Below are 23,669 nucleotides of genomic sequence, written 5' to 3'. Positions count from 1 at the left end.
TCTATATTATTGATAACCGATGCTTTAAAGGATCGTTTAAAGTTCAAAAATCCAAAATACAATATGTAATTTCTTTACACACATCTGGAAAATGTGACAACATTTGGGATTTATGTGCAGTCAAACAACGGCAGGCGATCGTACCAGAGCATTGCCATGTGAAGAGTGGAGAGTGTGAATGCCTGGGTGCACAGATGTGGAATGCCTGTTGCTCATGTTTATTGAGGGGTCTGTTGGAGGTGTGTTGAGGGGGGGAAGATCAGCTGCTGTAGTGTTTGGTTGGAATAAAACCTGCAGACTTGGTGGTTCACATGACCGTAAACAACTAGACTAATGGATCAATTCCTGAGCCCCAGTTTATCCGTCCTTTTTGGCACACATGTAGACAGAATTTAAATATTATTCTCTGTCTTTGGCTCATAGTCTTCCTCATAGAGACATGGTACTATCTGTACTATGTCTCTGTGACATTACACGGCCGTTACTACAGCTATATGTGGAAGATTTCATACGTATGAAAACCTGCCTCCTTATTTTGGGGAAGCAAGAACATGTGTAGTGCTGACGCAATGTAATTTGCACCATCTAGCATGTAGGAAATCATGCCTGTAATGAACAGTGGTGTGAAACAAAGCGACCACTTCTGCTTCCCCCCTGCACAGGAAGAGTCAACATAACAGGTTTGTTGTAATCACTTCTGTTATTGAAATTACATATATGACACACTGACAGAGACGGTATCAGAGGCAGTATTGTCGTTGAGTGAGTGAGCACTAGATATTGTGCTTATTTGCACATGGGTTCAAAGCGTGGCTACTTGACATGTTGAGTAATGGGTGTGGTGAATAATATAGTGCGCACATACAAAATTCTGAAGTGAATTTGCCTGAATCACTTAATGCAAAATAATGTGTGCCAGCAGTAATTATTGGTGTATTTCCACTGTTACCGCACTGTCCTGTTTTTGTTCTTTAGTTTGAGCAGAACAGTGACAACTTGTCTCAGTTAAACCAGATCCTGTTAGGAAAGATGTTTTAATCCTCCTTATACTGGGGGTTATTCTCTATCTGACAACTGCAGGCGTTCAGTTGTGCGTTTATCGCCCTTAAAGAATGTAATGAATCAATATTGAATATCTGTCAGCCGCCTCACTGCATCTGCTCCGTCAGTTGTCACTTCCTTCACCCGCTGAAGAAACACAAGTTTCACAGCTCTTATTTCCTTGCGCAACATTTTCTCTTAACATACAGCCATAGTACACGGTGCCTGAAATACTTTTTCCTGTGCATGCTGTGGTTCATTTATTGGCTGTTGCGAGATATAACATTTTGTCGATGTGTTGCTTTTTTTTTTATTAAACATCTCTAAGAGTCTTTGCTGTAGTGTGCAGAGCGTTGTGCTTTTTTGAAGTATAGATGTGGTCGGGGCATCTGACCAGCTGAGCGGGGTATCAACTGTGTGCTGACTGCTGCTGGTTGGGTGTTTTAATTAGGACAGAGAGCATTTGTCTTGTTGTTTTTCTTCAGACTTGCCTTGTGGCTCAGCCGTCTGCATTATGATTGATTCTTCCTGACCACAGATACACAAACTGTGGTAATTGTTTATGTTTTAAGACGTTGCTCTGCTTTTCTGAGGAAAACATGCATTAACACATCTGATGTGTCAATTGTGACTTTCACAATTCCTTACGTATTTGGAGATTAGTGATATTGTGTAAAGATGAACTGATCTGTTTTTACAGAAACACTTCCGAAACAGTTCCAGAGTAACCTTGATAACCAGGATGTTTGTGGGTGTCTCTCATCATGTATTCATGACTATGTAAAAAATAAGATATGGAAAACGTCAATTTTCCTGTGAATTGAAGCAGAACTTGATTTCACTCTCCAGCCTTTTGGAGTGACCTTGAAACTGACGTATACTGTTTATGCTGCAGAACATGTCTACTCCCTAATTACACTATTATACTTATGAAATGTTGGTATGACAGAGGAGAAAAACAACCCTCTTAGCCTGGCCTCCTGAGAAAATAATGATTCCTTACGGTTATATCCTCATTGCAGTGCGATGCAGGTGAGCATGCCTGAATGTGTAGTTGTAACTGTCTTGAGGAGCTGCTGACTCAAAAACCTTTGTGAAACGTTGGAGGGACATTTTAGGGTTTTATGAGCCTGATGAGACTTTTTGCACTAATACAAATGTGATTTAAACATTGAATACTATTTAAACCTTTATAGTTTTTTTGGATGTGGTCAGTTGTAATAATGGCAAAGACAATGATAGATGAGACAAGTTTCACTTAGGTCCCTGTAGAATAATCACATGTGAAAGACGTGATAGGGGAAACAAAGGTAGAAAATACTTGTGGAGTCTTCTGACAATATTCTTTTAAAGTATATCAGTTTACATCTCACTGAATATTGCTGCAACATGATGTCTTTCAGCAACCTAAAACCTAAATATCAGTACAGGGTGGTAATAGTAATAGTGTAAATAGTGACACAAATCAAACCTATCATTCATGCATTCATTCAGTGTATAAGTGCAATGCAAAACCTGAAGTTTCTGAAAGTACAAGATCAGAGCAGGTGGTGGTTACAGACGACTCTGCGTGTATTAGTCAGCGTAGCTGAATGAGTGGTGGCATACAGTCACCACAGCCTCCTGTCATGACTCGTTCTTCAGCATGTCCAGCACCTGCACCCGAAAATTATTTCCCCACATGCTGTTGACTTGGTGGTGTGCAGCTCTTATCTCGCCCTGACTGATCTGAGACCTCCCCAAACCCAGACTTCGTAACATTTAGAAAAAGAGTACACGGCGAGTGGGCAGGATAAACTGTTGCTCACTGTTCTAATAGTTGACAGTAGGGAACAGAAATTATTGATACCAGAATACCAGAAGGTCGTTTCTTATAACAGAGACTGCTTTGCATACCTGAGCACTTTTGGGAACAGGTATGTAGGAGAGGCATTACCGCCCACAGAAGTCGCAGAAAAACTCCCCACTGTCTCTTACTTGCAATAAAACATTTTAATGAGGGGAAAAACACACCAGTCATACCTGTGCAAAACCTCCACTTCTGATTATTAATTATTTGTGTTTTAACAAACTTGAGACAATGACATTGATCATTTACGCTGGTGGGCTGAAATTCATCTGGTCTCAACCAGGTGAAGAAAGTGACGGTTCTTCCTGTGATTTCACTTCCTCTTGATGTTGAGGCTAAAACATTTTGTGCTGTCTGGTCTGTTTGAGTAAATCTGCACATGTTGCACAACGAATATAAACTCAGGCTCTCTGTACAGTATTTATGCTTCACATGGATTTCATACTGAAATAGGGCATTTTCTTGACTTATGATTTGAGTTGACAGGGTGTCGCTGTAGTCATTGCTGTAGTTTTCTGCTCTTCTGCAACACAAACGTTTTTAGAAAATTTCAGTCAGGCTCCTGAAAGGTGAAGATGTTCCTCAAATAATACATTGGACTTGTTTTATGCCCCATCATCCATTAACATTTTTTATCTCTTAAACTCTTTGTATGATAAGGGGGTTGCAAAACAGGGGAACAAATACCATGTGCAATAGCAACAACAAATTGCAACATGCACAAAATAAGCCTGTGGTTTTTGACTCATCAGACCAGTATCAAATCAGAAAGCGTTAAAGATGTCCAAGCCAATGAACGGAAAGTTTTAAAAATAGAGACATATTTGACTGATTCGATGCTTTGGGGGAAGTTGTTTTTGTTTCATGGCCACAACAAAAAGCGTCTACCCTTGCCCTTCAACTAAAGGCACTGATGCCAACAGTCAGTGGGGAAGTAGCAGTCTGACACTTTTTTTTCTCTCTCCCTTAGGTCTTTGTAGTCTGTCAGCAAACTCTTGTACTCCTACCTTTGCATCCGCTACTCGAACGCTCTGCTGCTGGCTTTGGTTTCCCCCCAACTGCAGGAAAAACCATTGAGACAAGAGAGAGGCCTCTGTCTCAGATCTGCAGCTGACCACTGACTGCATGTCTCAGAGCTCTGACCGACCCCCCTCCTCTTCCTCCTCCTCCTCCTTTCACTTCTCCTCAAGGACCCACATTTTCACACAATCGTAACCTTCAAACCTCCAGCCAGCTGCTAGCTGCTTCACCACAGACACGGTTGGCTATTTCCCTGCCTGGGCAGAAGGATCAACCATCGTTCCCCCGATTGGTGCTCCGTCAGCGGGGGAGGGAGGGGAAGGAAAGGCAGCTGAACGCCGCCCTGGAGATGAAGCTGCAGGCCGTCATGGAGAACCTGCACAGGCAGCAGAGGGCCAAGCTACTGATGGAGCAGCAGCTACAGCAGCAAGCTGCCGCCCAACATACTCAGATCCGCACAGGTGGAGGAGGAGGGGACGAGCCCATGGGGAGCCCGGCCCCTGAAACGGAGCAGGCCCAGATGGCAGCGCTGGCGGCCATGCGTGCTGTAGCCGCCGGACTGCAGAGGGTGTCGGACAGCCCAATGTCAGAGCGCAGCAGCGGTGGCGAGGACGATGGTGACGATGATGACAATGATGAAGGGGAGGAGCATTACAAGGACATGATGGGGTCAGATGAGGAGGAGCAGATGTAAGTACTGAGTTTCTTTGGTCAGGTTGCTTTAAAAACACATAATCTGTGCGAGCGGTGGTCTTCCTCGCCGCATGTTTTAAACAACATTCTGTTTTTGATGCACAGCAAACAGAAATGGGACGAGGAAGACTTTGAAGGTGAGATGGAAGAAGACTTTGACGACGACCTGGCGGAGGAGGGTCTGCCGACGGGCCATGGCGCAGTGGCTCCAGGGAAGGGCATCCTCCTGTTGCCCCACCGTCAACTCCACCCCCACTCCCAGCTGCTGAAGGCCCGTCCTAGTGTCGACCAGGAGCCCCGCGTAGCCATCCTGCCTCCCCACGCCACACACAGCCATCTGGGCGGGCAGGACCATGGAGAATGGACCTACGAGGAGCAGTTCAGACAGGTAGGATGTTTTCATATACCTCCTGCTACTGTCACCTAACTAGAGGAGGGACAATTACATGTAAATAAACATTGTTACTGGACATTCAGTCATTACAAAGTTTGCATGAAAGTGGATTATGTCATTATCTGCTTAAAATATCCTAAAGTCAGCTACTGTAGCAGTCTGAGGATGTTCATAAATCTAAAATGTTGGTTGTTGACCTGTGAGCCACATCTGGCCTTCACACCTCTCACATCATGTCACTTTCTCAGCTGCACACGAAGTAACCCGACCAGGGTGGGAAATTAACACCAGCCACTGGCCAAATGTTGATAAACCCTAAGCTGAGGCTTTAAAGTTTGTCTTTGCCACCTGACATTCTGGCAGGGTACAAAGGTTCTGGTCTGAACAATCACTTATTCTGGTAGAGCAGCTTAGTACCCGCTGAGATTTGACATTCGCTAACTAATGTGGCCTAAGAGGGGAGGAAAGTGTAGTTTCCTGTCACAAATAGGACTGCGAGCTTAGGAGGAGACGCTGAGGGCATTGGGAAGGGAGGGGAGGGGGTGGGTTTAGGGTACATTTTAACAGCCTTACCATGCCTGCGTTTACTGTAAACATGCTAGTGGGTTGGATATTATGAGGGAGGCCCCGCTGGAATAGGACAGGCTGTTTACGTGAAGAGATTTAAGTCTGTCAACAGCTAAGTTTAGATGGAGGGCTGCTGTCGAGAGACACTCACTGTTCACTACTGATAGTAAGAAAATGTTTAGCTTAATTTAATTGGATTTTATGTCACATTTGCTACATAAAGGGATGTTTTCTCTCTTAGTTTTCTGATTCTACAAATCGGATTGTCAACATTAGTGCAGTATGAAATGAGATGAGGGGAAATTGGATCATTACAGTAAACTTTTCTTCTAAAAAGTGAGACACAAGCCTTTGAGAAGAAGTTATTTATGTCATACAAGGAGAAAAAGAGAAAACTCCAGCGGTTTAGAGGTAATAATAGTATTAATAGTAATAATTTGTCTTGTCAAACTTAAAGCAGGAACATTGAGCAGCATTTTGAATGTCTTTAATTGAAATTATTTATCAGTGAAACCTTTATAATTGCCGCTGCTCTTGTGTAAAAAATAAAAACTAAGGCAGGTTTACTGGTTTACCCAGCCACCATTTTATGCAAAGGCAGCTTATATGACATAATGGAAGCCACTATTGAAATGCAAACGCACTCTTGGCCTATCTCCAACCATAAAACATGTTTAACGGTATGAGCAGCAGCTTGTCTTTTATCTGATCAGAGTTTAGTAAACCCCCCTTTTAGAAGAGAAAACTAGTTTGGGGATTGTTTTCCAGGAATGTATATTGGTGCCTTCAGTATGTTGGAGGTAAATTAACTTCAGTACGTCTCACCCAGCCTGCATGTGCGTCATTTTTAAACCCAACCACAGATTCTGTAATTTAAGGCCCATTTCTTGTAATTACAGAGTGTATGGAATAAAACTCCCCTAAAACCTATACTCTGCTTCTCTAAATACTCCACCCCACTCTATAAAGCTTTGTGTGAATGACTTGAATTGATACTCGCCACAGTTAGTGGTTTTCATATGTCAGGTAGGACATTCAGTGTGTTTTTATCATGACATGTCAGTCAGTCACCGACGGTTACATAATCAAGACAGCCAGTATCTTGGTTGTGAAGATAGTGTTACCCAATCCATTGTTGATTAAAACAACCTGCCTGTACAATTTCAAACTCCTCCCACTATGGAGACCAAACTGGAGACTGTCATTTTAAAACCGTCTGCATTTTAACATGAGATACGCAGCCTCAACAGTCGGGGAGTTGCTACTTTCAACTTCCTTACTGCTGAGAGTTTATAATATTGTAAATCCATGATTTTAGTCTTGCACATTATTCACACAGGACTAATTTTGACCTTGGATGATTACGGTGATTAGTAATAATTGCAGCTTTGGCCTGTGATTACAATTCTCTGTGTCTACAGTGTTAAAGCGAAAATGACAGACTGGTTACGGTGAAGACAGCCTGTCCCCTGATAATTCTAACTCCCATGCAAATCTGACTCAGTGATTTCAGCCTTAATTTATATTTGGAGGGTGCCATTTGTCTTCTGCTTCTTCTTTTTCTTCTGAAACATTTGTGGTTTCTCCTTGTCGTGTGAAAAGGAGATGGTAGTTAAATCTACAGACCACAGTTTTTTGAAATGCATTTTCAGTGCAAACTTTCACATTATCTTGCTCTATCAGGAGGTTAAAAGTTGTTAAATGCTGACATTATATTGTAATATCTGTAAGTGAGGAGTCATACAAGTCATAAGCTATGTTGTAACTTATTGCACGCATAGCAGAAATAGCACTATAAGATGACTAAAATAACACCAAAAAAAGTCAGTATGATTCAACTTTCAGGGCTAGAAAAACCTGTCACCCAACCACACAAACATTTATAACATTAAAAAATGAATTATGCATTAATGGTGAGTATCCAGCAGCTGCAGTTGTGGCAGCAGTGTAAAAAATACATAATTCTCATTTAACAGCAGATTAAGTTGTGACGTACGTTTTTTTTTTTTTTTCCAGTATTTAGTTCATCATGAAAGTCTGCGACTACAGACTGTATTTTCTTTAAGAATTACAAATGGTTGGCATAAAAATGGATCAAATATTGAAAAGGAAACATATTTTAAACTGGTTAAGGCCACAGCATGAGAGCAAAACATATGTTCAAAAGTGTAAAGGGCAGACAAAAGTTGTATGCAGCAGTGTGGCCCCTTAACCAGCAATGATCATATTGTTTCTCCTTTCTACATGAAGACAATAAGTTACACTTCCATGTGGAGTTGAATCGGGTGCAGGCTGAGTGTTTCGAGGGTGGGGAGGAAGGGGTTAAAGCTGTACAGTTTATTTTGGGCAGGTGGGTGGAGGCTGTTGGAATGTGCCTGAGGGTGGGTGATAATGTGGCCACTAGGAACCCCAGATCCTCAGCAGAAACCTGGCGTGCCTCTATCAGTCTGCAGCAGTTGGAGCTCTTCAAACTGAGAACTGTCCCATCTTATGTTCAAGTTATGTCTCGCCAAAATATATCATGTATAATGCCTCTGGGGGATCACAACGGCAAACGGTTCCTGATCTAGTCCTGCGGGAAAAAACCTCTCCGGGAACAAACTTTAGGTTGTAAGGAGAAAAATAACTTGAGCAAACCTTTAGGAGAGGAAATTCAAAAGACAGATCTCTCTTCTCACATGACAGGGGATTTAATAGGTTGGGGAAACGGCAGATAGAAAGGTGAAAGGAAAGTTGTGACAAAACACAGCGAAATCTATCAGCAGGCTAATAACAGATGTCGTGAATCTGCTTTAAAGAACATCAGTAATATAAGTCGGTTCAGTGAGTCCTTCCTCACAGTTACGTAGGTCCAAGGTGCCGTGTAGGTGAGGAAACAAACCCAACTTTTAGGTGAGGTTTTGCCCCCAGGTTGTGTGTGGCTAAGACGTCTGCATTCCTGGTGGATCACCCAGCCACCTACGTCTCTCTGAGCTGAAAGGTCAGACTAAATCAAGCCAGGAGTTGCTGTCTGTTATCCTGCCTGATTACTCTGTGGTTGAGTGAATTAATAAAAATATTCAAGGCACTTTTCCAACAGTGTCATATCTGTCTGTTGCAGAGCGCTGTCGAATTAAATAAAGGCCATGATTTGTGCAGATATCAAATTATGCCCACATCATTGGATTATTTTGTAATTGAAACTGATTTGCTTTGCTGGTGGAGTGCCATTTCAACTGGGTTATTTCAGTGATACCAATGCAACCCTCCCCCATACATCTGCCCTTTAAAATATCCATATCAATATCACACTTTGCATTGCGCACTGCATTTTTATTTCCAGGAAACGTTCACACTCCTTTTTAAAGTTAATGATACAAGCGCTATCCTACAGCCAATAGGCTTGCATGCATCTGTTCCACCAGTCAAAGGCTGGAAAGGTTTGCAATGAAATGTATTTTCTCATCCGCAGTGATCTCTAGCCACGCAGATACTGTAGCTGTTTAAACGCCAGGAGGTTTGTAGACCGTCCAGAGTATTGGGGGCATTGCTTTGATAAACAATGTGAGCTTTTAATGTAATTTTCACTGCTTTGAGCACCTTAAACTAAACCCATTTACTTCCATTGTATTTGGGAAGCAGAGAAGAGACGGATATCTTAAAACCTATCAGAAAACCTAAAGAAAATTCTATTTTTATTCACTTTTCTGTTCACTTTTTTTACTTCATTTCACCTTTTGCCAGTTGGTTATTTTGTCCATAAACATGGTAGCGCTTTGACCCCCAGAGCAGCTCCTAATTCACAAAATATTCATGGACGTACAGTTACAATCTGTTTTCATTGATGGGTTGTCTCTTCAATGCTATGGTATACATTCATATAACTGCCCCACTCCGCTGCACCCTTTTATAAACAATATCCTCCTCAGGCCAGAAATCATCCAGAGGCCATGTAGGGCCTTTGAAGTCTCCTCTCCTGTGTCTCTGTCTGCGTTAAACACCAGCAGCTGGGCAGATGGAGCCCAGATGGACAGTAAAGTAGGGATGTCTTTAAAAATTCATGGCACTCAACGTGATCAGGCCGAATGGAGGGGTGATGGCATTAAACATTAAATTGCTCACACACACACACACACACACACACACACACACACACACACTCATTGGGAGTGGGGGGAGGGGCTGTTAGTGACTACAGGAAGTGTAGCACGAATGAGAGCCAATTGGGAGCGACACTTATTGGGATTGCCCGTCAGGTTTCTGCTGATACAGCTGTCTGATAAGTGCTCGCTGGGTTTATATTCCTCTGTAGCTTGGTCCAGGCCTTTTGATCTCCCTTAAGGTTGTATGAATAGGCCGGAGCTTGTTGTTTTTGCGTTTTATATGAAGTTGTGCATTTTCACAGCTGTTAAAAACTACTGGAAATCTGCTGGGAGCAGCTGTCCCTCCATGTTTGTTTCTGTGCCCATTCTCTCTACACGCTGGTGATTTTGTCAACCTGTGAACCTCGTGTTCAGATCATACAGTGAATACATTTTAATCCACTAGCCTTTCTGCTGTTAATGAACAACTAATGTCAAACTATGTTTAAGAATTACCAAGCTGTGTCTTTGCACAACTCTGACTGTACTCAAACAACATTTTACTTGCACTCTTGGGTCTTTCTCCAATCTGTGTGCTTGGATTTAACTTAGCAACAAACTATTTTGAACTTACGTAAAGCTCATCATCGGTAAATCGGTTGTCCTAACTGGAGTCTGCAGGGGTTTAATTAATCAGCACAGGGGAGTTTTGCCTGGAGAATCCTCTGTGTGCAGCGATCTGTGTTTAACAAAAAGAAAACAAGAGGTTAATGGGCCCTGTTCATGTCATGAAAACAAAAGGCTGAAGCAGCATGGGAAGACCTCTGAAAAGGCCCTTTTTTAAACACAGATCCCACAATTCTGCCGTACGAAGACTCGTCATTACGCCGGCTTTGCTTATTTCTTAGGACCTGTCCTCACGAATACGCGGCCTCACCCAATACGTTGTTGTTACGAAAAAAATCTCTGTAAACACGGCATTGTTTCCAAAAATATCTGCGTCCACACGGATTCACTGAAACAACCCAAAATTGCTGTAGTGCATATGCCAGGCCTGTATGTGGCGCTGTGACGCCGCCACACCAATACACTAAAACCGGAAAAGAAGCCATGGAGCATGCACTGTTTACAAACCAGTAGTACTAGTTCAAAAATTACCGTATTCACACCTCGAAAACGCCGCATCCATCTGGACGTGAGGCCGATACGATAAAGTATTTATCCAGAATCGAGAAAAACGTATTCATGAGGACAGGCCCTTACACTGAACCAAATAACGGTGGCATAATGCTGCCCCAGTGTGTGACTTTAGATAGCACGCCAGTGGTTACACAAGCATGAGAGGCGTGACGTATAACACAACGGCGTAGGCGTCTAGTTTGACAACTGGGTGTCCCATCCTGCCGCCACCCTTATTTTACACAGACGTCGATTTGGCTCTGTTACTGCCAGCCCCACACACACACACACACACACACACACACACACACACACACAGACACCACACACACACACACACACACACACACACACACACACAGACACACACACACACACACAGACACACACACACAGTGCGGTGTTCGTAAAACGTTTTATGCAGAACGGTGAGGTAGAATAACGGTGCAACATTTCCGCATTGAACAGGCTGTATAAAATGGGCTAAAGTCCCCCTGTGAAGGAGGAACAGTGCTGGAGGGGAAAGAGTAGCTGTGACTGAGGGAACAGAAAAAAGTCAGTTAGTTTGCGTTGGGTTTTGAACCACTGCCAAGTAGAGTGTGTAGTACAAGCACTGCGGCGCATTAGAGTCGTGTCCAATCCCTAGCGTGCAGCATGGAGCTGATGTCAGAAACTGTACAGCCATGGGGATTCTGGAAATTGGCAGAGGCTCAATACGGAGGAGGAGAGGGGGGTTGGAGCAGGAATGTAAACAAGGATTGCGTAAAGGCTGAGGCTAGCTCTTTCATCCTGTCTTTCTTCGTCTGAATGTGTTCTGTTGTATAGTATTGATTTAATTTTGGCACGTTCCTTAATTACTTGTGTGGTCACTCCCTCAAGCTTCCTACTGACTTATGTGTGTGAAGGCCTTCATATAGAATGAGGAAATGGTTATTTTGAGCTGGAGAGATTCGCACATTGTGTTTTCCACATGGCGTGTGAGAAATGTATTTTTGATCTTTTCTTCTCTTCCTTTCTAAAGGAAATATGTGAGTGCTGCTTCAAGTCTTTCCTTCCCTTTTTCACCTCTCATAAAGAAAACTCTTTACTATAACCTTGGTCTCAGTATTAGCACAGAAATAGAGCTGCACTGAAAGGTTGGAGTTGTCAACAAACAAAGACCTAAATGGCGTCTTTTCATACAACGACCCAGTGGATGGCATTCATTTGAACAAAAGCAGTGAATGTCCGCTGTTGCCTTCAGATACTTCTGAACAGATGGCTTGTGTTGAAAAGATTTCATCTTTGAAAGAATCGGGAAATAGGTCAAACATGTATATAGATACTTAGCTGCACATTTTCAAGGTCTCGATCCCGTTTGTGCAGTCAACACCTTGAACATTAGGGCACACTTCTATGACATTGTAGCTTAAAAGACCCAATGAGTGCTTTGATCCATAATCTTTGTGCCCCATTTGACCCCTGTGACAACAATCTGGCTGCCCCGTCTTGTCTATATGATAATAGCCCACCTCCCTTAATTGTGTGTGCACAGCAGGAGGTTTACTTGTCAGGGTCTGTTCACGCTACCAATACAAAGAGTGAGTCTTAACTTACATTTCACACCAATATGAACTGTTTCCACTGCAGATGTTTTGACATGTCGTAGCAAAAAAGGCACAGGTGCTAACTAATAACACAGATAACGGCTGCATATTGACAATATTTACTGCTGTGCAACAGTTTGTTCATTATTTACCATCACAAATGTTAAGAGCAATGTTTTAAAGTGGGTCCCCATTTTTTATTTTTTTTTTAGTACTGTATCTCTTGCACAACCCTGCCAGTCCATTATTTAACTGACTGAGAGTTAGAGGCGGCAAAGAAATGAGGAAATGCACTGACAAACTTTTCCTGCTTTTATACACATAGAATGTATGCATGCATCTATATCATATACATGTGCAAGAGAGTACAAAGGGATGTGTTGTCAGCTATGCAAATGTGTTGTGAATAAGGAAGTGCCAGTAAATACTATGTACTATCTATTTTTTGCGGGCAATGGGGGGGGGGGGATTATATAGGACAGCTGAAGATAGACAGGAAAAACAAGCCAAAAAACAAGAAAAACAAACCGAGCATGGCGCTCTCCTGAACAAGAGACGCCTGAGGAAGAGGATCCGCCCAACAGAGGAGCACTAGCTGCCATCACAGCACCACAGCACGAGGTGGCCCCACATCAAAACCGACATCTGTGCTACCGTCGAAAAACATGTTTTATTAGTCTTGAAGCATACAAACAATGCATTTTGGTGAGGAACTGTGAGTGGAAACTGGGGTTTGCTTGAGGGGAAACTGCAGCCCATCCAGCTATTGATTAGGGTGGCCAACGTGGAGTCTGATGAGCCACGTGGCCAGATTTCTGCCCTCCGTTGGGGCTGGGTGTGCCAGATATGTTTTTAAGACCACAGTTGTCAACCATTACTCTCATTGCCCTGCCCCATCCATTGCTGTGATTGATGGTGCAAACACTCAACAATGTGTCTAACCCTCTGCACAATAAAGGAGCAGCACTGTAGCACAATGCACCTTCTTGTTAGCCTTCCTGCGCCGGATTAAATATCTCCTACATGTCTTTGCCCTGTTTGTATACAAGCACTGTTACAGACTGTCCCCTGAACCTTCTGCAACCCCTCTATCTCTGTCGTCATCTTTATGCCTTCAGACGCAAACATTATCACTGCATCTGCACTGGCGCTGAATGAGTACTTTCAGCTTTCACACAGAACGCTCATTAGATTATTATCTAGGTCAGACTTGCCTTGCACGAGAAGTACCAAATAACTAATACAGTTTTCTATATCATTTATTTGGTTGCTCTCTTACGACACCGTTGGTTTTATGGTCTTTAATTGCTGTTACACCCATTTCCCCTCTGTACAGCTTTGCCCTGCCCAGTTTGGGCATCCATCATCATGATACTACTCATTAGCAGTGCGGTTAGAACAGATTCCTCTCAAGGGCCCTGGGAAAGCTGGCTGCTATTTCTGATTCTTATCCAAATCTACAAGCAGTGGCAGCTGACAGTGGAAGGCAGGAATGGAGTGCATGTAAGCGTGGGATAGTGCTCATTCTGGCTTCATGTCCTGTCTTCATCAACTGGTTTTCACCTTTTTCTCATGTCAGCAGGGCATACTGTATATCCAATTATATCCCACAGAAGCTGAGCATAAAAATCCTTTGCCAAAGCCCTGCAGACTGAAGCCTCACTTACAACTTCTCACACCATAAAGAAACCCTGTCCTCAAAGATCATTGGATTTCTGACACATCATTGAATTTCCAGAGGTGATATCCAGCATAAGGAAATCAAGGTGACTGGAAATTAAATGGTTTAAAGCTAAATATGTTTTAGAAATTGATGTTTTCAGTATTAACTGGGTTTTGGAAACCAAACTGAGAAACTTAATTAGCAAACCCAGATCATGTATATCATGTAAGTGCTGTGTCTAAAGCCAAGGAAACGCCTCTGAAAACTTAAATCAAGTGAATGTTGAGTGGTGAAGAATGGATGGCTGCAGGGTATTTATCAGTCACTGTTGCTTGGTGCTGTGCCACAGTTCACACATAGAAGTATTTGGTTTTATTCAAAAGCTATTCAAACTGCCTGGGTGTCATTCTCATTGTCTTTTTCCCGAACTTGTTTATGGCTCGCTTCCATTTTCAGGGGAAATGTGACTGCAGCAGATAAAGTGAGATCAGATACAATCGGTCACAGCGGCTGTCGGCTCCCCGTCCTCTCCGTCGATGGGAGTTGGATTTTTACGAGGTCAGCCTGGTCAGTTAGGATTATGATGTGTTTGATCCTGCCTGTCAATAAAACGCAGTTCGATGCATCTGCAGTCAGACAGCTCTATTGTTGCTGTTAATTGTGTGCATGTGGGGGGATGGGGAAGGGCAGGGCGGGGAGCAGAGGAGACAAAGATGGATTCATTATAGATGTCAGTTTACGGAGACATGTCAGTGCAGTTTCTGTCACGATGCTGTCAGCTCTGCTGTCTGACTGGATTAAGTTATTTTCCAAATGAACACAAGAAGCACAAGGAAGCAATTTCATTTCACACCGGCGAAGCAAAGAGTAGTGGCTAATTTCTCACTGTATTTAAAGTGTTCAAATGTTATTTTAGCCTTTTTTTCTAGATGTAAAGAAAGTACTCTAATGCTTGTACGCTGTTAGATCTCAGGCGGCCATGCAAGAACACATTCCTAGGCATTATGTTGTGATAAAATTTTATTGGTTTAGCTTTTTTTTTTTTTGGCTCTTGACAGCCTCCTAGCAAAAGTGGTGTGACATAGCTTTTGATCAAAGAAGGGTTTGTACGTATAACAGGAGTTTGATTGTTGGCTTGCATGCTTACTTTCGACTGTCTTGTGGTTGCAGTACATTCTGGCCTATTTTCTCTAACTGTGTGGGTACAGTGATAGACGACAAAGCAAGGACACGTCACAGTTCTGCTCACATTGTTCGATTGACAGGCGATATCTGGAAAGTGTCGTGCAGACGGAAGCAAAACAGAATCTCGAACAACAAAGAAAAAGAAAAACAAGAACATGTCTTGTTATGTCAAGAATCTTGATTGAGAGTTCAAGCAGAACGAACAGATTAAGAAATAAGTTCTCTGTCATTTTAATATTAGGTTTTGTCTTCCAGTCAGTATCAGGCTAGAAGCTGGTTCAGTCAGATGCAGTACTCGCTGTACAAGGAAATAATTACCTGCTTTACATGTATGTTTTGATTTGTTTTCGTAGATGTTCCAGTCTGTAAAAGTAAATTTGTCACAAGGAATTTCTGTTCTCAAGCTCTGTCGGGCTCATCAGGCTCAGTAATATCTGTAATTAATAAAATAACAGTCCAAAGTAGAACAAACATGGCTGCTCCTCTGTACAGCAGTACACCGCGCTGTGTTTTGTAAATCAGCCTGTTACTGTTTCTTGTGACTTTGCAGCTTTCGATGAAAAAATAAATAAAATTGACTTTAATGTTTTGTGCCTGAAATAGTGAAGCAGAATCCGGGCTGTGTTAACTGCTCTGCCAGTTCTGTTCATGAGTTTACTGCGATGAAGGTAATCAGATAACAGCTTCAATAGTCAGAGTATAGACTTCAGCGCAGTAAAAATTGAATTATGGGCCGAGTCCACTCAGTGAAATTCCTTCTGTACACAGAAGAAACTGTGTTTTTACTGAAGCCAAAGCTGGAAAACCAGGATTAGATTTAGCTTTGACCTCTCAGTGAGCTTTTTCACCTTGAATATCCCCTTCTTGGACTTTAAATAGAGCTTGAATCTCCTTACGAAAATGGTGCGTAACAGTACAGCCAACAAAACAAAAAAAAAATACAAAAACTCACTTGTTGTTTTGGGACCCAAAAAAATATTTATCCATTTCTGGTTAGACTGCTGTGACCTCTGACCTCTGTGCTTTTGGGTTATTTGTTATCTTATTCTAGACAAGCAGGTTTATTCTGGTTGAAATTCAACAAGTCTCTTTACTTTGGGACAATAAAACATCCTCTGGTCTCTGGTGTGACCTTTAAGTAAACGATTACAGGACAGGAGTAAATAACAACCAGCGTCATGTGTTCCTTGTTCACTCATTCATATTCATCACACGATAAACACCTGACAGTTTACGTCTATTAACCACCAAATCATTTCCCTGTCACCACTGACGTTCTGTTGTGTTATGTAGATTAACTTTTATACATCTCTCATCCCAGGAACAACAGCAGCAGAGCATTGCATTGTGGGATTAAAGTAATGTTCATGCTTTGACCACGATATTTTCTCTGTGGGAATACTGATGCGAGGTTGTGCTGGTGGTTGTGTTTGCTTTGGTACATTAATGACACTCATAAAAGGGCTTTGGTCTGGAACAATGCAGTGTTTGAATATGGCTGATCATGTGTTCATGAGCCGTATCAAGACCCCCGCCCTCAACCCCTCTCTGTGCTAGCCATACATTCCCTTCCCCCCATCATCATGTTTGTATATGTGTGAGTGTGTGTTTACATTTTAGGCTCTTTTCCACCACTCACCATTTTCTCTCTTTTTCTCCTTTTTTTTTTTTTTGTCAGCAGTTATTCCAGTTTAGCGGAGTTGATCTGATATAGACGTGTTTTTAAAGGTGTTACAGCAAACAGTACAGAAGTGAGACAGCAGCATTTTCCCATTCAAGTCAGGCAGGGCGATAAGTAGAAAACAAGTTCATACTAATCTCTCTCATGAGAAGAAACAACTCAAGGTCTTAGATTAATATGAAGTTGTGAAACTGGTCCTCCAACATTTGGTTAAAGGGGATTTAGTCTCAGTGTAAACCTGGTTTCTGCTGTGTACAACCACAGGAAGACTGCTTACATTAATACACATTATGGAAATGCAAAATACCTCTTACAATTTGACTATAATTTTTTTTTTGTAAATGAAAATAGTAAGAGGTCAACCTCCAGTAATCTAAACAATAACAGCCTAAATAAGGAGATGGGAGCTCATCATATGGAGGATATATTATTGAACTTGCACAGATCAACTTTGACCCCTTGTGTGTTTGTGTGTGTACATGTTTGTGTGTCAGCCTCACCTCGGGGTGATCGAGGTGATTGGCAGGTGTAAGGGAGCATGTAGACGATACCCCGGTCTCCTCTCAGTTTTGGTTTTCAGTTGCAAAGCCTCTATTATGTGCTATGTGACACTTGTGTGCTGCTGGCTTGCTAACTGCCATTTGCATTAACGGTCAAGTGAACCCCTCCCCCGACACACACACACACACACACACACACACACACACACACACACACACACACACACACACACACACACACACACACACACACACACACACACACATACATACATACATACACCCCCCCACCCCCTCTTACAGTATTACCTACCAACACCACGACCACCAACCACTGCTTTGATGGCTGCAAAGCAACAGGCTGCTCTTTGGTTACTGATTATTTGCTGTATAAAACCACTTTAGTCTCTGTGGGCCTGTTTATAATTTATCTGCAGCCCGGCTGTCGCTGACCTACATACACAGACAGTTGAACACTAAATACTTGTTCAAATAGTACTTTAGCAGCTAACCAGACAGCATCTGGTTAACTTTACACCATTTGTCACCAGAACAATCTTCTAGTAGTCTGCTATAACAAACATCTGTGTCATCTGTAATCGCCGCTCATTTTTTTCCAGTACTGGTTTTAAAGTGTGGGAAAAAGTTGCAGAGAGCAGAGAGAGTTGTATTTTAGGCCTATTAAATGATCTGGAAGTGTGCCTTCTGGTCGTCTAGTCAGCTCTGCTGTATTTAATGGGCTTTTTCCTTTCAGGGCATTTGGTGATGGGGCGTGAACTGACTCCCAGCGTTACCAGTTGGCCCAGTTTTTAGTCGTTTATCTAGTTTCTTGTCGTTTATCTGAATAGCAGAGCTTTAATCCAGGAGGGGCCCCTGCCCCAGTGCACATACTATAGACATGAAAACCTATGTAAGCCTGCAATAACCACACCCACCTCAGCCTGATAAAGTGTGTGTGTGTGTGTGTGTGTGTGTGTGTGTGTGTGTGTGTGTGTGTGTGTGTGTGTGTGTGTGTGTGTGTGTGTGTGTGTGTGTGTGTGTGTGTGTGTGTAGTGGGAGGAGTTATAATGTACATATGGGTTATATACGGTACATGGAGCTGAGAGAGACTGAGCGGGAAACGTGAGGGACAAATGGAGAGAAAGGTAGAAGGTGTGTAAAGGCAAGAGATCGACAGATACAAAAAGACAAAGAGGAAAAACATATATAGGAAGACTGTAAGAAATGTATACTGGGGGATGAGGGGTGGCAGTGGTCTTACTGGTTGGACAGGATCCTGATTGCAGAAGCCTCCAACTTCAGTCCTATAACAGCTATTGCTCTCCTTAATGCAGCTGGTCCATTACCGGCGTCTGTCCGAGCCGCAGGTTGACATGTTTTAAAGTGAATATATTGTATAAAGAGTGATGTGTACATTTGCAGCCACTGGTCAAACACTGTTCAGTGCATTTTAGTTCCTTCATTTCTCATCATGGTGTTTGATTAAGATGTACTCATCAGGGATTATGTTAACACAGACGTGGCTCTAAATGAGACAAACTGATTCCATAGGCAGCTTGCAGAGCTCTTTTAATATATATTTTCCTTTACCTGCTACAGAGCACAGCCTGATACCAGTATTTAACTCCACACCCAACCTTTCTGTCATGGTGCTAACATGATTTACCTTTTAGCACGTTTCATTCATGCTGTTCTCTTCACAGCTATACACGTGAAGAGATTTAGATGGCAGAGCATGCATTATTTAGCACGCTGATTGTGGTAGGTGTCTGCAATTGCAGTGAAAATTGCTTTACAGTCATGATTAGGACTTAAATCCTCTTCAGGAATTTGATTGGAACCATTTTCATTCTTTATGCTACTCTGAGGGTACACTTATTCAGGCTGAGGTAACTAGAATTATATTTAAAAGGTGTGTATTGTATTAATTAGAATAATTGAAGAATATTGCAGTTCATGCACATTAGTCTATTATCGGATTGTATGAAGCTGTGAAGGCTAAAATCATGTTGCTTAACAAATTGTATTGAATTGTTCTATGCATAATGTTCATCAGTAGGGATCTCTGTGTCCTAAATACTGTCCTTTATCCCAGATCTTTTTAGGTTGAACCTTCAAAAGTACAATCCAGTGTTAGAAACATAGCGGCAGACGCAAACAGAGAGTAACAGCTGCAATAATTTAGATTATTAGTTACATGTTCATGGATACAAGTGGGATATCGTGTCCATGTTTACAGCAAATACTGAGTGAGACTTGAAACTGGATATGTATTGGTAAGAGGGATACTGTGAGCGTGTTAACACAGTTCACACTTCACTGTAGACCTCAAGCTCATATAGTTGGCAGGGAAACAGTGAAACTAATCAACACACTGCCTTTCAACAGTGTAACACATGTCTTTAAATTGCTGTGAATGAACAATGATCGAATAAATATCTCAGTTCTAAAAGTTTGTTTAGTGTCGCTTACGGTGATAGATTGTGTCAGTAAATAAAAACGTGTGTGAGTTCAGAATTTAAAACATATTATTTTATGTTTAATACTTAAATATAAAAATTATAAAAATGTGTGAGCAGCACATCTGGAGCACTGGAGGAACTCCGCGATCTGAGTATTAGCCCTCTTGTTTCCATGTGACAGCGCTCCCACCGCGCCACTAGGGAAATATTTGTTTGTGGGATCAGAACAGAGAGAGAGAGAGAGAGAGAGAGAGAGAGGGGGAGAGGAAATAAAGCAACGTGGGGGAATGGGAGTTCAGGGGTGGGGGGTGTAATTTCAAAGATTTATGGTGCGGCACTTCACGAAATGCATGCATCCTGTAATTAAAACTCCCCCTTGCCTCCAGCAGGCCTGTACATTAGCCGGCATCCCCCCACAGCACCATCCACCTCAACCTTCTTCAGTCTCACAGACCCCACCCCTCTGTTCCCCCTTTACCCACTACATAATAAGATCTGATGGCAGCTTGGTGTCACTAATGAGGGCTGAATGCCACAACGAGGGACAGTCTGTTTGTGGTTAGAGGCCACTACTGTCACCATCATACCAGACTTCAGCTGGACGAGACTTTCATTCTCTCTGGCCGAGCGCTTAAAGCAAACACTGAAATCTTCAAGTGACTGACTGTTTGGGAAGTTATTGACGTGGCGGCGGAGGTTAGCTTGTAAATTGGGATTAATCTCCGTATGTCAGATTTTAGTCTAATGTCACATGAGCTCGCAAGTTTCTTCGATTAAACTCACACATACTTGTTCAATGGTGAAATTATCAGTGATGCAGCCATAAATGTTACAGGACATTTTCTAAAATAAAGAATATATCTGGAACAAGTAGCCAACAAATCAATTAGGTGATGGACAGATAATTGATCAACAATTATTTTCAGATTGATTTTAGTCCTTTTAAAAGTAAAAAGGTCAATCATCTTGCTCCAGGAGGATTTGTTGCTTTTTTCTGTTTTTATATCTTCATAAACTGAATATCTTTAGATTTTGACTTTTGGTCATCTTAGTCTCTTAGAAATTGTAATGGGCATTTTTCTATAGACTAAAGGATTGCATAATCAGCAGACTAATTAATAATGAAAATAGTCATAAGTTATGCCCCTAATATAAAGTCTTTTTGTATGCTGAGCTGCACATATTAACAGTTTTTCGGTGTTGGACATTTGTACATAAGACTCTCTCTCTTAAGTCTGTAACGTATCAGAAAAGAGTAAAGAAAATGACTTCCCTGAAGCCCCGGATGATCTCTTCAGGTTGTTTGGTTTGTCTGACCAACAGTCCAAAACCCAAAGATATTCAATGTACTGTCAAAAACAAGCAACAACCCCTTCAAACTGAGAAGCTGAGACCAGAGTATGTTTGTCATTAACCAATTCTGAAAACAGCAGCTGATTAGTTTTCTATGGAACAATTAATGGACTCGGGGTTAGTTGTGGTTTGGTTTGCAATCTGAGGGTTGTCGTGTCTGTGTAGTAACAACACTTTGTTTGATGGTGGTTGTACACTATGTGTCATTTTCAAGAACAAGATTATGAAACTCACGTAGATACTGTGTGTGGCGTGGTATGTGTTAAGACCTTCTTCTTTTTACTCAATCTAGGCTGGTTAGATATAACTGTGTGAACCCAGCTGACCCAGAGTCATGATACAGAAGCTCTATCACTGCTTCACTCACCTCTGAGAGAGCATCAAGTGTGGGGACACAAAAATAGAAAGACCTCCAATATATTTAGATATTTCACTATCACACTGGCAAACTAGGCTGGAAAAACAACCACGCACTCAATGGCCTCACTGTACTCCCCCAGAGCGGGCGCCCCAACTTTTACTGCTAACTTTCACCAAACTTTCCAGAGCCCGGGGCCCCGCTATGAGCTGGAACCCACATGAGGTTCTCATCAAGCCCGACTGGTCTTTTACATTTCTTTAAGTACTCTCTGCCATCTCCTCTCATGATCAGAGGGCAACTGATTGGTTTCTCATGACAGGTCTTTAGCGTTGAATGTCTGTGTCGCTGTTTTATAAAAGTGACCAGGTTTTTATGTTTTTGTTTACACAGCGTGGTCATCTTGTTGTCAGACATTCTGGCATGGGTTGTTCCAGTAACAGTGGGAGCATTGAGGACATTTTCTGTTAGCTATTCGATGCATCATTACTGATTGGATGTTTGTTGTGTGACAGCAGAGCTCTTCTGTGTCTTTTGTTGATGGTGTTGTTAGATATAAAATCATTACTTGTTGCTTCATCTGTCTCTCTCCTCTTCCTCTCCACAGCTTTATGAACTGGATAGAGACCCAAAGAGAAAAGAGTTTCTGGATGACCTCTTCAGCTTCATGCAAAAAGAGGTATGTAGGCTGTGTGTGTGTGTGAGCAAATGTGATGTACTGATGTCCAGTTACACACAATCATCAAAATAAAACCTACATCCATTCTTATCTCGCCATATTACATCTCCAGCCTGCGTCATAGAGAGACTCTTAATAGTTGGATATATAGAGAGAGATGATCTCCCCCCTCCCCCCCTCGTCTCTCTGTCTGACATACGACACAGCGCCGTCTACTCCTCTTTCACTCACATGGGTGGGGTCTTTATTCATTTCAGAGATGATTGCTTTATAGTTGCGCAGCCCCTTTGCTGTTCCCAGGCTATAACGAGAAGGGACATGTCGTATCAATGCCTGGGGATGGATTGGTTTACCTTCCCATCCTGCTGCCTGCCCACACATCTAACACACACACACACACACACACACACACACACACACACACACACACACACACACACACACACACACACTCACAAACACTGACTCAGCCACAGGGTCTTCAGACACACACACGCATACACAACATCAGAACTGCGAACTGAGCCCAAAAAATTCCTCATCCAAACAGAGCATTGTCACAAAACGCCCAGCGGCTAATCTCAGACGTTTCCCCTCCTCATAAATACCAAGCAGCCTTTTTAATTTACAACAACGAAAAGGTGACTGCTGTCTCTTCAGCGGGCCGACGTTTGACATCGCAGACATCAGACATGTGCTCACAACTAAAAAACCAGTACTAGATGTTTACAATGTCAGAGACACGGGCAATGGGTCCGCTCTGAGAATCTGAGAGCGCCATCTGCAGGTCGTACCGATAACTGGGTGGGGAATAGATGGATGGATCATATTTTGTGTCAAATAAATTGTGTTTGGGATCACTTTGTGTCTTAATGAAAATAATTTGATGAAAAGATTAATGAAGGGTTTGATTTTCTGTGCTGAGGAAAAAAGGGCATGTGTCACAGATTAATACCAAATTGTAGGTATTGATTAGGTCTTGTCCCAAGGCATTTTGTCTCATACTCCATATGTCATTAACACTCACGACATCTGTAGTTTGAAGACAAGAATACCCTGGTCAGGTTGAGTAATATCAGCCAGTGTGAGACACATTTAAACCAGAGATCTCAAACTCATATTGTCATCTCATAGGAGAACTACAAGTATATTCTGAAAATATTTCCATTAACATCGTCATACTTAACAGAGAACAAACAGAGGTTTCTTTCATCATTATTTTATATAATCTTTGTTGTTCGCATCCTTCCTGCCGTGGTTAAAGCTGAATGAATTATTATTATTATATGTTATTATACCTCAGCACCATCATTATGAGTCACCTTTAAACCTGTAATTGGCTGGTAAAATGGTTAAAGCGTCCATCTGCCTGTACTGTCAAACATGTGTCAAACCTCA

The 23,669-nt window shown here is 42.2% G+C and overlaps 1 protein-coding gene across 1 annotated transcript in view; it reads left to right on the top strand.

Annotated features, from left to right (window-relative positions):
- Nucleotides 1–23,669, top strand: part of arid3a (AT rich interactive domain 3A (BRIGHT-like)) — a 47,025-nt gene that overhangs the window by 10,563 nt on the left and 12,793 nt on the right. Inside the window, exons 2-5 of the mRNA XM_051376549.1 lie at nucleotides 3,861–4,600; nucleotides 4,709–4,991; nucleotides 22,200–22,271; nucleotide 22,748. Coding sequence (XP_051232509.1) covers nucleotides 4,260–4,600; nucleotides 4,709–4,991; nucleotides 22,200–22,271; nucleotide 22,748 — 697 coding nt within the window. The 5' untranslated portion in view covers nucleotides 3,861–4,259. The remainder of the gene's footprint in view (nucleotides 1–3,860; nucleotides 4,601–4,708; nucleotides 4,992–22,199; nucleotides 22,272–22,747; nucleotides 22,749–23,669) is intronic.

This window comes from Dicentrarchus labrax, unplaced genomic scaffold (assembly GCF_905237075.1).
Source record: "Dicentrarchus labrax unplaced genomic scaffold, dlabrax2021, whole genome shotgun sequence".
Classification (NCBI taxonomy): domain Eukaryota; kingdom Metazoa; phylum Chordata; class Actinopteri; family Moronidae; genus Dicentrarchus; species Dicentrarchus labrax.
Note: the sequence above shows the minus strand (reverse complement) of the source record. Positions and strands in the feature narration are given on the sequence as shown.